This window comes from Anoplophora glabripennis, unplaced genomic scaffold (genome assembly GCF_000390285.2).
Source record: "Anoplophora glabripennis isolate ALB-LARVAE unplaced genomic scaffold, Agla_2.0 scaffold81, whole genome shotgun sequence".
Classification (NCBI taxonomy): Eukaryota; Metazoa; Arthropoda; class Insecta; order Coleoptera; family Cerambycidae; genus Anoplophora; species Anoplophora glabripennis.
Window position 1 is genome coordinate 991,289 of NW_019416522.1, and position 11,550 is coordinate 1,002,838.

The 11,550-nt window shown below is 30.7% G+C and overlaps 1 protein-coding gene across 2 annotated transcripts; it reads left to right on the forward strand.

Moving 5' to 3' along the window:
• The first annotated feature begins 1,270 nt into the window (after window positions 1-1,270).
• On the forward strand, window positions 1,271-11,030 carry LOC108908875 (N-acetylneuraminate lyase-like). Of its 2 annotated transcripts, XM_018713037.2 has the most exons (11): window positions 1,271-1,333; window positions 1,695-1,954; window positions 2,029-2,137; window positions 2,465-2,551; window positions 2,612-2,668; window positions 2,903-2,961; window positions 5,962-6,032; window positions 7,746-8,060; window positions 8,491-8,636; window positions 10,601-10,772; window positions 10,830-11,030. In XM_018713037.2, exons 1-11 carry the CDS (start codon window positions 1,286-1,288, stop codon window positions 10,970-10,972), a joined length of 1,467 nt encoding a protein of 488 aa, XP_018568553.2. In that variant the 5' UTR covers window positions 1,271-1,285; the 3' UTR covers window positions 10,973-11,030. The 2 variants fall into 2 exon arrangements, with proteins under 2 accessions (XP_018568553.2, XP_018568554.1); XM_018713038.1 differs by lacking the exon at window positions 1,271-1,333 and having other exon boundaries at window positions 1,879-1,954; window positions 1,995-2,137.
• The last annotated feature ends 520 nt before the right edge of the window (window positions 11,031-11,550 follow it).

Consider the following 11,550-nt stretch of genomic DNA (forward strand, 5'->3'; position numbering starts at 1 on the left):
ATGGTTGGTTTATAAAAAAGTATTAGTCCTAACTTAGTCTTAGTCTTAGTATTAACCTTTACACTAATCTTAGTATTAGTCCTAAGAATAGGTACACGTTTATAAAAACAATGTGTGGTCCTAATTTTATTAAGATTAACCAATGAGCGATTCGACTACGCGCATGGCTAGTAATATCACAGCATAATACTTGTTTATTATTCTGTGGTAATGTTATTTTATTTGTTTTGTTGGTGAGTGAAAAGAAAAATATAACCTATTACTATGGTAATGGCGTATTGGCGACCACCATAGACAAAGACAGGCGGTCATTATGCTACGAAATGCAATACTTGTGCATGCGCACTTCTCAAATCTTAGTCTTAATCCTAGAAAAATTAAAAGATGCGAACTTTCAAGGTCATGTCTTAAGACCTCCTTACGACTAGGGATTTTTATAAACCGATACATTACATTATGTACATTTAACTTATTAGGACTAAGATTAAGGTTAATACTAAGACTAAGTTAGGACTAATACTTTTTTATAAACCAAGCATTTTATCATACACACAAAATTATATTACAATTGCTGATATCTACTGCAAATACACCATCGTGAGTGTAAAAAGTACAATAACACACTGCCATAGTAATTAGTAACCATATGGCAGTAACCAGTAACCACGTAGTAACAGTTACGTAAAGTTAGCCAACCACAAAAGTCACAACCAGTCACAACTGACAACACAAAAATAATTTTTTTTTAGTTATATTTATATTTTGTTTGTGTTTTGACTTTTGACGTTTTAAGTTTTAACTTTTGATTGGTGTTCATGTTTAATTTTATGAAGTTAAAAAGATTTTAATTTATGGAATATTTTGAAATCGGTAGTTGCTTTAGGACTTACAATGACTTAGTTAAAAAACTGAATAAATATAGCAATAAAACAAATACAAAATATTTCAAAAAGGATTCTAGATTTATTACTCCGGGACTTTTAAATGAGGTAAACAAACCTCTTGTTTACTCAGAAATAAGATTTAATTGTATTCACAAAAGTTATAATGGATTATCCACTTCATCGGAGAAAAAGTAAGAAAAATGAGTTGCAAAATGACATTTTATTAATTTAATACAGTATGTTGTATTTTACGTAAAATTGTTTTATTTACCTCATTTATACTTTATATATGTTGTAGAAATAAGACAGAGTGTCCAGCATATTTTAGGCTTAAAATTACTGAAACAGGAACTGCCCTACAAATAATCGCAATGAATAATAGACACAATCATCCCTTAGAAATGACAGACTGGAACCAGGAAAGAGAAATAGAAAACAGAAATTCAGAGGTAAGTATATGTAAATATGTTGACGTATTTTACTTATTCAGTTTTTTTCTACACCAAAAGTAATTCCCAGGATAACCATCATTTAAACTGCAGGCCAGAAGTCGGTAAATGCCCGATTTACATACTTAAATAATCATTTAAATTAAACTGTGTTCGTGTTCTCTGAATTTGAAATGAAAACAATTCTGTCACATTAATTATAACAATTATCCTACATACAAATACTATTTCTTTGAATTGCCCCAAGTTTATTTGAATGTAATAAATATTACATATTTATGCAAAGAATACATTAAAAACAAAGAGCTTTTGAAAATCAACAGAAATATCTATATAAAAATATTAGATATATTTTTTTTAGAAAATGAATGAAGTAAAGCTGGATGTCATTATTGGTCAAGTGTTTCCAGCATTTGATGATTTAGAAGAAACAGTAATAAAGACATGTAAGGAAAATTCAGTCCAATTTTACAGGAGAGACTCAAGGAAGATTGAAAATGCAGTTAAGAGAAATGCCCAGAAAAATTACAATCCAGAAATTGTATATTCTGAAATAAAATATGCATGTATCTACGGCGGAAGAAAATTTAGATCGCAAGGGGTCGGAGTTAGAAAATCGAAGTAAGATTTAAACACAGCATTAATCTATTAATAAGTGAAGTTTTTGAATATGTTTGTTTATATTTTCTCTTCAGAACATTTAAGAAAGAGTGCCCCGCATATATTAAAGCTGTTGCTACAAATGATGGCCAACAGTTAATAATAAAATCAATTTGTAGTACTCATAACCATCCTGTAGTAAAGGTTAGTTTAATTAACTAAGTTTATAATAAATTATATTTGCATATCATACAATGCATGTTTGAGAATTTATATTCATTTAATACGAACTAAGGTATTCAGTAATAATAAAGACACCCAGAACAAATAAATTACTTAAAATATAATTTGATTAAAATCGTCTTCATTATGCTGTCCTGAGACTTTAAAATTGTTTTGAACAGATAGTACTTACGCTCTTATCATTTAATCCCATTCAACACCTTTTTATATTCTATTAATCTCATTAAATGTTTACTTACATATATTTTGAAAGATATTTTCCTAAAAATTGTATTTATTGCCTTTTAGGGGAACAAAAGAAAAAATTCTATAACAGATAATAATGTTAAGAAAATTCGACTACAAATAGAGCACAAAAGAATATCAAAAGATGAGGTGGGTTATTTTTTCATACCCAAATAGGTAAAAATCTACAATCGTTCTGCTTTCCCTCAGATCCCACTACCAATAGAATTCATAGATGTACTTATAGATGAAGAATATAAGCCAAACGTAAGTAGAGATAATTCTACTATAATTTATGATGATATCTTTCTAAATATACATTATTTCCAAATTGTGTTGTCAGTCGAGTGGTGTTTATCAGTAACATATAAATACTTAACTCTTGAATTTCATTTAGCCTCATTCTGCTAAACAGATTCATTACAATGGTACGTTTTAATCTCTGTTACATAAATTTGTAGATTTTCAGAAATGTTTAATAATTATTTTGATTTTGTTTAGGTTAACTTTACATTCAGAGGTCTGTGTGCCCCTGTCTTCACAGTCTTCAATAATGATTTGTAAGTATTAAAAATACAATTAGGCTAAATTTGCTAAATATATTTGACACATGTAAACATACTCTACTGAAGGTTATATAGGTGAAATTTTGCCTCAGTTTTATTTTTAGCTTGTTTTTATACGTAGGTACTACCATTTTTAATAAAAACAATTAGAAAATTTATTTTAACAAAACAAATCCAACATTCTTTATATCTGTTTTATTTTTCTTTTTAGTCAAGTGATAGTCTTATTTTAATTTGATTTGTGTTTTAATTATTCTTTTAATGAAACCATATTTTAAAATTTATAAATAAACCAATATGTAGAATCGTTTTTCCAAAATATATTTTAAACAATTTGATAACAGGCATTTTGGATAACTTCTATCAGTTCTTCCTGTGTCAAAAAGTTATCATACATTAAAAGAAGTGGAATCGTAGCAGACCACTCGATGTTTGACCAAAAATCTTTTTTTTATATCTCAGAACTCTATTGTATAAGAATCACTAAATTTGGTACACAGAGGTTTTATGATATGTGGAATCTGATGGTGCTATGTTGTTTGGCGGGCAACCCCCTTAAGACAATTTTTCATGGGCCCCCTTGTCTTTGAAGCCAAAAAAATTTGACTGCAAATTTAAATTTTTTAAAAATTATTAGTCCGCTAGAAAGCCATTGAATTTAGAAAATTTTTTGTCCCTTGATACTTTTTTCGTAAAACGCAATGTTTTTGAGAAAAATGTCAAAATGTAATCGAATGCTTATCGTGATTCGCCATTTTCCTCAAAAACATTGCATTTTACAAAAAAAATATCAAGGGACAAACAAGTTTCTAAATTCAATGGCTTTCTAGCTAACTAATAATTTTTAAGAAATTCAATTTTGCGACCAAATTTTTTTAGTTCCAGAGACGAGGGGGCCCACGAAAATGTGTCATAAGTGGGTTCCTCGCTAAAAAGCGTAGCACTATCAGATTCCACATGTCATAAAACCCCTGTATACCAAATTTAGTGATTCTCGTACAACATGATTTTGAGCTATAAAAAAGATTATTCTTAGGAGCAGATTTCAGGGGGCTGTAACTCCGAAAGAGGGGGCTACTTCGTAAAAAGAAAAAATACGGGTGCCTTAAATTTGTCTTAAGAATCTAGGACCAAATTTTGTTGCATTAATTTCGAGTCACCCTGTATATGTTCTTTTATTTTAGATAATACTTTGCCAACGTCATAAATGATATCTATTATTTAATTTGCATTTTGTCAGTAAATTTCATAACAAAATGAACAATTATGTAGTTCTGTATTAACCCCACCAAAACCGTACGCTTATAATTAGATGTTCGCTGCGTGATTATGACCCCTTGCCCTCTTTTCATTTTCCATAATGATTAAAAGGAGATTATTAAACAAAGTCATTAGTTCCTAGACAAAACCACTAGTCATTTTAAACCAGTTAAATGCAGAATATTCAAAAACTATATACATATTTTTTCAAAAAGGTTTTTCAGAGGTAGAGCAAAAAAGACTGCGATTTATCTGCGCAAAGCTAGGTGACTACGTACCTTGGGATAGTGAAATTACACAATGTCAAAAAAAAGTGGGCTGGGCGTTGGATCAAATGAGCCGATCTCATACTGTTTGCATCCTATAACATCAAGCAGCTCCACTAGAATGCCGTGTTTGAGAGCTCAAACTGACTTGAGTAGTCAGAGATTGGAAAAACATCAAATTCATGATTTCGTTGCACTATAATTAGAACCAAGAAACACTGTGGAAACATAGATCTGATACAACAAAGAGGTCCAAAACTATATGATTAGGTTTGTAGGCTTCCCTAACTCCATAACTGCATAACCCCATAACCAGGATGTGGGAGGATGTATAACCAAGAAACTCAGAAATTGCGTCCATATTCCTGTTGTAACTTCATATTACCTTAACCTGAGGCATGCAAGCTCCTGTACCTAATTGTACATTCTTTATTGTAAAATCAGTGATTGTTAGTTTGTACAATCAAAATAATTGGAAACAACTTAAGAAGTTATGGGGTTATAGGGTTATGGTATAGTGGGTTCGTGAAAACAAATGTTTTTCCAATCACTGGTTGCTCAAGTCAGATTGAAATCTCAAAAATGGCTTTCTAGAGAAGTTTTTCGATGTTGTTATCCAAAAACAGATGAAACTTGTAGTACACTTAACTGTAACTATACAATTGAGCTGTTCAATAACAAATTAGAGTAGTGCTGATAAGAGTGACAAATGGGCAGTATGCACGATAGTATGCCTTTATCTAGACAACAATTTTGCAAGTTTCTGTTTAAATAGTTTAATAAAAAAAGATTTTCGATTCAATTTTTCGATTTCCGATTTCAAGCCCCTAGTAGAGAATATTTGTGACAAAAAAATTTGTGAAAAAAAAAATTAATGAAATTGGTTAGCAACAGATTTTTTGTAATTTTTTACGAAATTTTTTTTCCTTAAATTATCAGAATTATGACATTTTAAAATGAAATGTTAGTATCAATTAAAAAAACTGTTACAGTATGAGTCCCATGATTCATTATCAAAAAAATATAACTACTTTAATTTTCATGAACCACTACTAATTGCAGATTATTTTTTTACGTGAAGTATCTCATATTTTGATTAAATTTTTATCATTTTTATCTATTACAGATATTAAAAGAATGGGGTAGTTGATTACTCTATGAAATTACAGCAAACCGATTTAATGAAGCAACAGATGTTTATGTAACAAATAATTTTCTTGAAGTACATACATAAATATCTGTTCAAATATTACGTTACGATACAGATAGGATAACAATTAGAAATATGAAATATCATCAATGAAGTCAACTGATGAATAATGTAATAATAATATTTCATTACTGAATATTTGTCTTGCATCTTTTGCAGCTGTACATTGTAAAATAGTTTTTAAGTTTTGCTAAATTCTACTTGTTATTATTTACTCGTACAATATATTGTATTGCTACTTTTATTTATTTTTGGAAGGAGTGTCAACGTGAAAATTATTCCAGAATATGCCAAATATTTGGCAAGTAATGGACTCAAAGGCGTGTTAGGTAAGTTCATTTATCTCGAATTATAATCAAATTATTCAAGTGTTCTCTTTAGAATTGCGTAAATTCATACATCTCAGTTCAAGGCCACTGATAAAATTATTTACAGCTAGTATCATGTTCCCACGAAGAAAAGAAAAACTGTTTCATTTTGGAGAATTAGTATAATGTAAATCAGTAGTTTATCTACCCTGTGTTTCACTTTTCACTTAATTAAAATTGAAATATTCTCATATTCTACAAGATAATTAATTATGCCAAAAGTGATTATTCTTATTATTTTTTTTTAATGATGGACTTTAAAATATGTTTTAATTTGTGCATTTTAATGAAATAATTTTAAAACTGTTCGAAATATGAGTATTCAAATATTTTGTTCTTTTACTATAGTGTAATAGTTTACTTAAAAACCAAATAATATAACATTAATAACAAATAATTATTTAAAATTTCAATTCACCAACATCAGATTCTTCTATGTATTTTTCAACTGTATCATTACTTTTGAAATTGAAATTTGATAGCTTAATATACAAGAAAAAGTAAAAAAAAAACTTATTTACTTTGTTAGTTTTTAAATGAACAGTTCCACTAAAGTAAGAGAACTAAATGTGTAAGATAAAGATAGTTTTTTCAAATTCGATAAGAGGTTTCTGGAAATACGTAAATTAGAATATATTTTTAGAAAAAAAATTGGTAACAAATTTTTTAAACAGTCAATCAAATTTGATTAAATCAGATAATTACTTCAACTAAAATATCAAAGCAGTGCATGTTTTATAAACTAAATGATAAATAAGTCTAAATTATGCATGGAACACTGGTAATTACTTGAGCCAATGTAGGGTAATATTTGCAAAAAATTGTCCTCTTATGATATACAGACTTATCTTAGGAAAAAATAACTGATAATTTAATATAAAGTGTCTGCAAATTTCACCGACAACGTTTGACTTCATATTCACAACAACAAATAAATACGATCTTTGAAAAAAAAATTAAATATAAAATTTTTTGTTTTCAAGTTACAAACCGTCAAAGTTGTCGAAAATAAAAGTAATTTAATTAATAACCTCATAACCCTTTTACCAATCGCGTTAAAATTTTGCAGTTTATTTGGACTATTATGGCGTATTATTTCGATCGATATACTAGGTGATACTTTCTCCGGTTACCTCTCCTTTTTAGTAGTCAAAACTTTTACACTGGTCATATTTTTTAAAACGGGCAGCAACATTGAAAAGGTCGTTCCTTTTTAAAAAAAAATTGTCTCCTGAGAAAATCGCCTACAGAAAGCCATTCTTGAGAAAAATAGCATTATTTGCAGATCCGTACGACCACTGTAAAAGTTTTCACAGTTAAAAGGGATTGGTAACCAGAGAAAACTATCACCCAGTATATCGATTTGATTAAAGCTTTAAGAAATAATACGTCATAATAGTTCAAATAAATGTGCCAAATTTTAACTCCATTGGTAAAAGGGTTATGAAGTTATTAATTAAATTAGTTTTATTTTTGACAACTTTGAAGGCCTGTAACTCAAAAACCAAAAAGTTTTCATTTAACTTTTTTTCGTAGATCGTATTTATCGTCATGAATATGCAGTCAAACGTTGTCGGTGAAATTTGCGGACACCCTGTATATTAGCTAAAGCATAAGATATGAAAGATTTACCTTTCACTGAATTCTTTTAAAAAAATTAAATTTTCTATGCAGTTCATGGGACCAGTGGAGAGGGTATGTCAATGACTGTAGCAGAGAGAAAATCTGTCGTTGAAGAATGGGTAAAAGCCGTCAAGATTACAAAACAGCATTTAATGGTGCAAGTAGGTGGCTGTCCCCTACCTGATGCATTAGAACTTGCGAAACATGCTGAACAAGTTGGAGTCGACTCTCTGCTTTGTTTGCCCGAATTATATTTTAAGCCATCGACACCTGCACAACTTATAGATTATTTGAAAATTGTGGGAGAAGCTGCGCCCCGGACTCCATTGTTGTACTACCACATACCAGGATGGTCAGGCGTCAATAGTAAGTGATTCGCTAAATTTTAAGGAGAATAGCTACAACTCTAGCTTTGAAACGCAAAACAGACTCTTAGAAAAATTGTTTATTTTTAGCTTAAGTAATGTTAGCTTTAAAAGTATCAATGATTGTTATAATTTCAGATGATAAAAAAATTTCTTGATAAGACGGATAAAAGGTTCCCGAAACCGAATTTTTTTTTAAATTAATTATTTATCTTTAAAATCAGTCTCTGGCTCAAACACATTTTAAGATAATGTGTGATAGTAGATAATACGTAATCTAAATAGTTCTAATGACCCCTGCGTGTGTAGGCAGTAAAAACAGGATATTTTGCTTGTCTAAACTCTTGAACTTTCTGATAAAAATATTTAAATATTACTTTCACTTCAAAATACTTAGCTGTTTAAATTTTTATATATAAAAAATGTTTTAGTTAATATGGCACAATTTTTAAATGAATCTGTTGGAAAAATACCAACATTCCATGGAATTAAATACACCTCGAACGATTTAGATGGTGGAGTTGCAGCTTTAAGAGCTAATAATGGGAAATATGCTGTATTTCTAGGAGCTGATACGGTAATTCTCAACTAATTTGCCATAAGATGTATTTGCTAAGCAAATAACAGGGTGTATACCAATTTGGAAAACCTGGAATTGTCAGGGAATTTCTTGGATATGGAAATATCAGGGAATTTCATAGATCTGGAAATATCAGAAAATATCTCAAATTTTCACAGAATTTTTTCAAATTGCAATTGTAATCGGTCTTTATTTATAAGACTGCCGCTAGGTGTCATTGCTCAAAAGTAAATTTGCTACTACAAGATGTGACAAGATTACCTTCCTTATTTCATAATGCAATAAAACAAAAAGTAGTATAGATATATTTTCAATTTTTTTTTTATTAAAAGCTCAAGCACCAAAGAGAAAATAAAGTGTACCAATGTCTTTGTGATTGGTAGAAAATAATCATTTATTCGGTAAAATGACCGAGATTAGGTAGTAAAAATATTTAAAGTTGTGGTTTACATCGTTTTAAAAATCATATCGGATAAGTGACGACCTCCATTGTCGATATACTGGTTGAACCGAATTCTGCTGTTTGCGCACCAAACGGTGACACATTGTGAATGCAAAGGCATCTGATGGAGTTCCTCGGGGGTTCTTGGCAGCCCAGTAGCGCATATTTTGCTTACTGACATATCCAGTCAAAGTAAAATGAGCCTCATCAGTAAAAAACACAAGCGCAACTTCAAGAAGTCGCCTTCGGAAAGTTCCTGCACAATGGCCAATTTGTACGGATGGAAAAGAAGTTCATAATGCATAATTCGCCTGACGGAACGATCGGAAATTCTAAGAGCAAAGCAAACTGCAAGCCTTTGTGCTTCAATGCTCTGAAGTGTTCTGATGGGACGTGCGTCTTCAGTTGTTCTTTTCTGCACAGAACCAGTTTCCCTGAACATTGTGACACACAAAAGAATTGATTTCCGGTCCGAGACAGGACAATGGCGCAATATTGAAGTGATTTCGGAAGGTGCGCTGGGTTAAAACCACCGAACGCCTCTAAGGCAAACGCACGCTGTTCTTTACTCCAAGCATGACGACTCATACATAAGTTAACAAAACATTAGAATGCCCCTCTTGAACTAGACTACAAACAGCCACCTGGGACTCCCATCAGCTTCAGAGCGCTCATTTCAAATAAGGAAGTTATCTTGCCGTACTTTGTATTTCTATCTATACCACCATCTGTGTTGTATATTTGTTGATTTATTATCATTAACAACTAATTTATGCTATAGTATTCCCATTTCTAGTTTTTTCTAAAATTACATAGCCCCACAAAAACAAGGATCACATCTAGTATTCAGATCCATGTATTTTTTCCGTTGAATCCGAATCTGCCTTCAGATTTGGCCCAACAGGTCTGAGTTTTCGGGAAAATTAAAAAAACAGGTCAAAATTCACAAAAAACGTCATTTATGATCGACGATCAACAAGAGTTATGCCATGAAAATGGCGTTTTTCATCTATTTTCTGTTTTTGAATGAAATTGGACCAGCTAGTCTGACTCTATGATGATAAATTGGAATTAAACGAGTGAAAAATCATACATCTAGTGAGCTGGTAAAATTATTTGATTTTTTATAACTTTCGTCAATCCAATGACGTTTTTTGTGAATTTTGACCTGTTTTTTGAATTTTCCCGAAAACTCAGACCCGTTGGGCCAAATCTGAAGGCAGATTCGAATTCAGCGGAAAAAATACATGGAAATACATGGGTCTGAATACCAGATCCGATCCTTTTTTTATGGGGCTGTGTTATTAATAAAAATGTTGATGAAAATTTTAAGGTAACCACTGCATAAAAAAAATTAGAAATGGTATTGATTGAAAAATGGAAAATGTTATAACCAAACTAGAAAAATATTTAAATATACCTGAACACTTGAAAATATCAAAAATACTGTGAAAAAATTTAGTATACACCCTGAAATATATACATTTTTTTTGTAACTATGTATATACTCTTTTCTTAGCTTCTGGCAGGTGCATTTGCCATGGGCTTTGATTCTGCCATCGCAACGACTTTAAATGTCCTACCGCAATATTCCATACAAATTTTGGAGGCCATAAAGGCGAATAAAGTTGATGAAGCTCGAGAAATTCAGAACAAATTAACTGATGCTTGTTCTATCATAACGAAAAATGGTAAACCGTATTTAACTTAACAAATCTTAAGTTTTCCACTTATTCCTTTTTTTTTAGGTGCTTGGGTGCCTACGATGAAAGCTGCCATGAATCTGGTGACCCCAATTAACGTAGGGGCCGCTAGGCCTCCTCTAAGTAACTTATCTACCAACCATGTGAACGAGATGCAGAGATTATTAACTGCTGCATCTGTGTTATAAATTTATATATTTTGTTGTACATATCCCTTTTATTTTGTTAATAAAATTTGAACCCTTTTCTTTTTTTGAATCAGCGAAAAAATACCTAAACGTAAAAAAATTTTTATGGACCTGATCCGTCTAATGAAAAATGTCAATCTAAGTGAAGGCGTACATATCGCAAAGTCGACGGCTGGCGTTTTAATCCGGGCGAATTAGACCAAATACATGGCTTTTTCAAAAATCAGGTCTAACTCGAATTCTATGGGGTTAAAATTAAGTAAATAATACACAGAATAAAAGCCTAAATTTGTGTATTTGTAGAGTTCGAGCGTCATATTGTTTATAACAAAAGAAAAAAAAATTATTGTTCTTTTTTCAGTTTTTGCTTATATCTCCTAAAATAAGCGTCTAATGGACATGAAGTATTCTTATCGATTTTCTTCCAGAGGAAATTTGCTACAAAGATAGGCTTTTGCGAAAGCTTGCAAAATTAGCAGTGAAAAAAAAATATGCAAAATTTTCAGAAATAAAAAGAACAAATTTGATTAAAATTGGATGAAACTACAGGAAAAGATAACCATTGGGGTACCCACAAT

Bases quoted from the DNA above. Each gene is read 5' to 3' on its own strand.
- LOC108908875 (XM_018713037.2), top strand. From the start codon at position 1,286: ATGACAGACTGGAACCAGGAAAGAGAAATAGAAAACAGAAATTCAGAG. The intron at 6,033-7,745 runs GTAAGTTCATTT...TTTTCTATGCAG, and splicing joins TGGACTCAAAGGCGTGTTAG to TTCATGGGACCAGTGGAGAG. The intron at 10,773-10,829 runs GTAAACCGTATT...CTTTTTTTTTAG, and splicing joins TTCTATCATAACGAAAAATG to GTGCTTGGGTGCCTACGATG.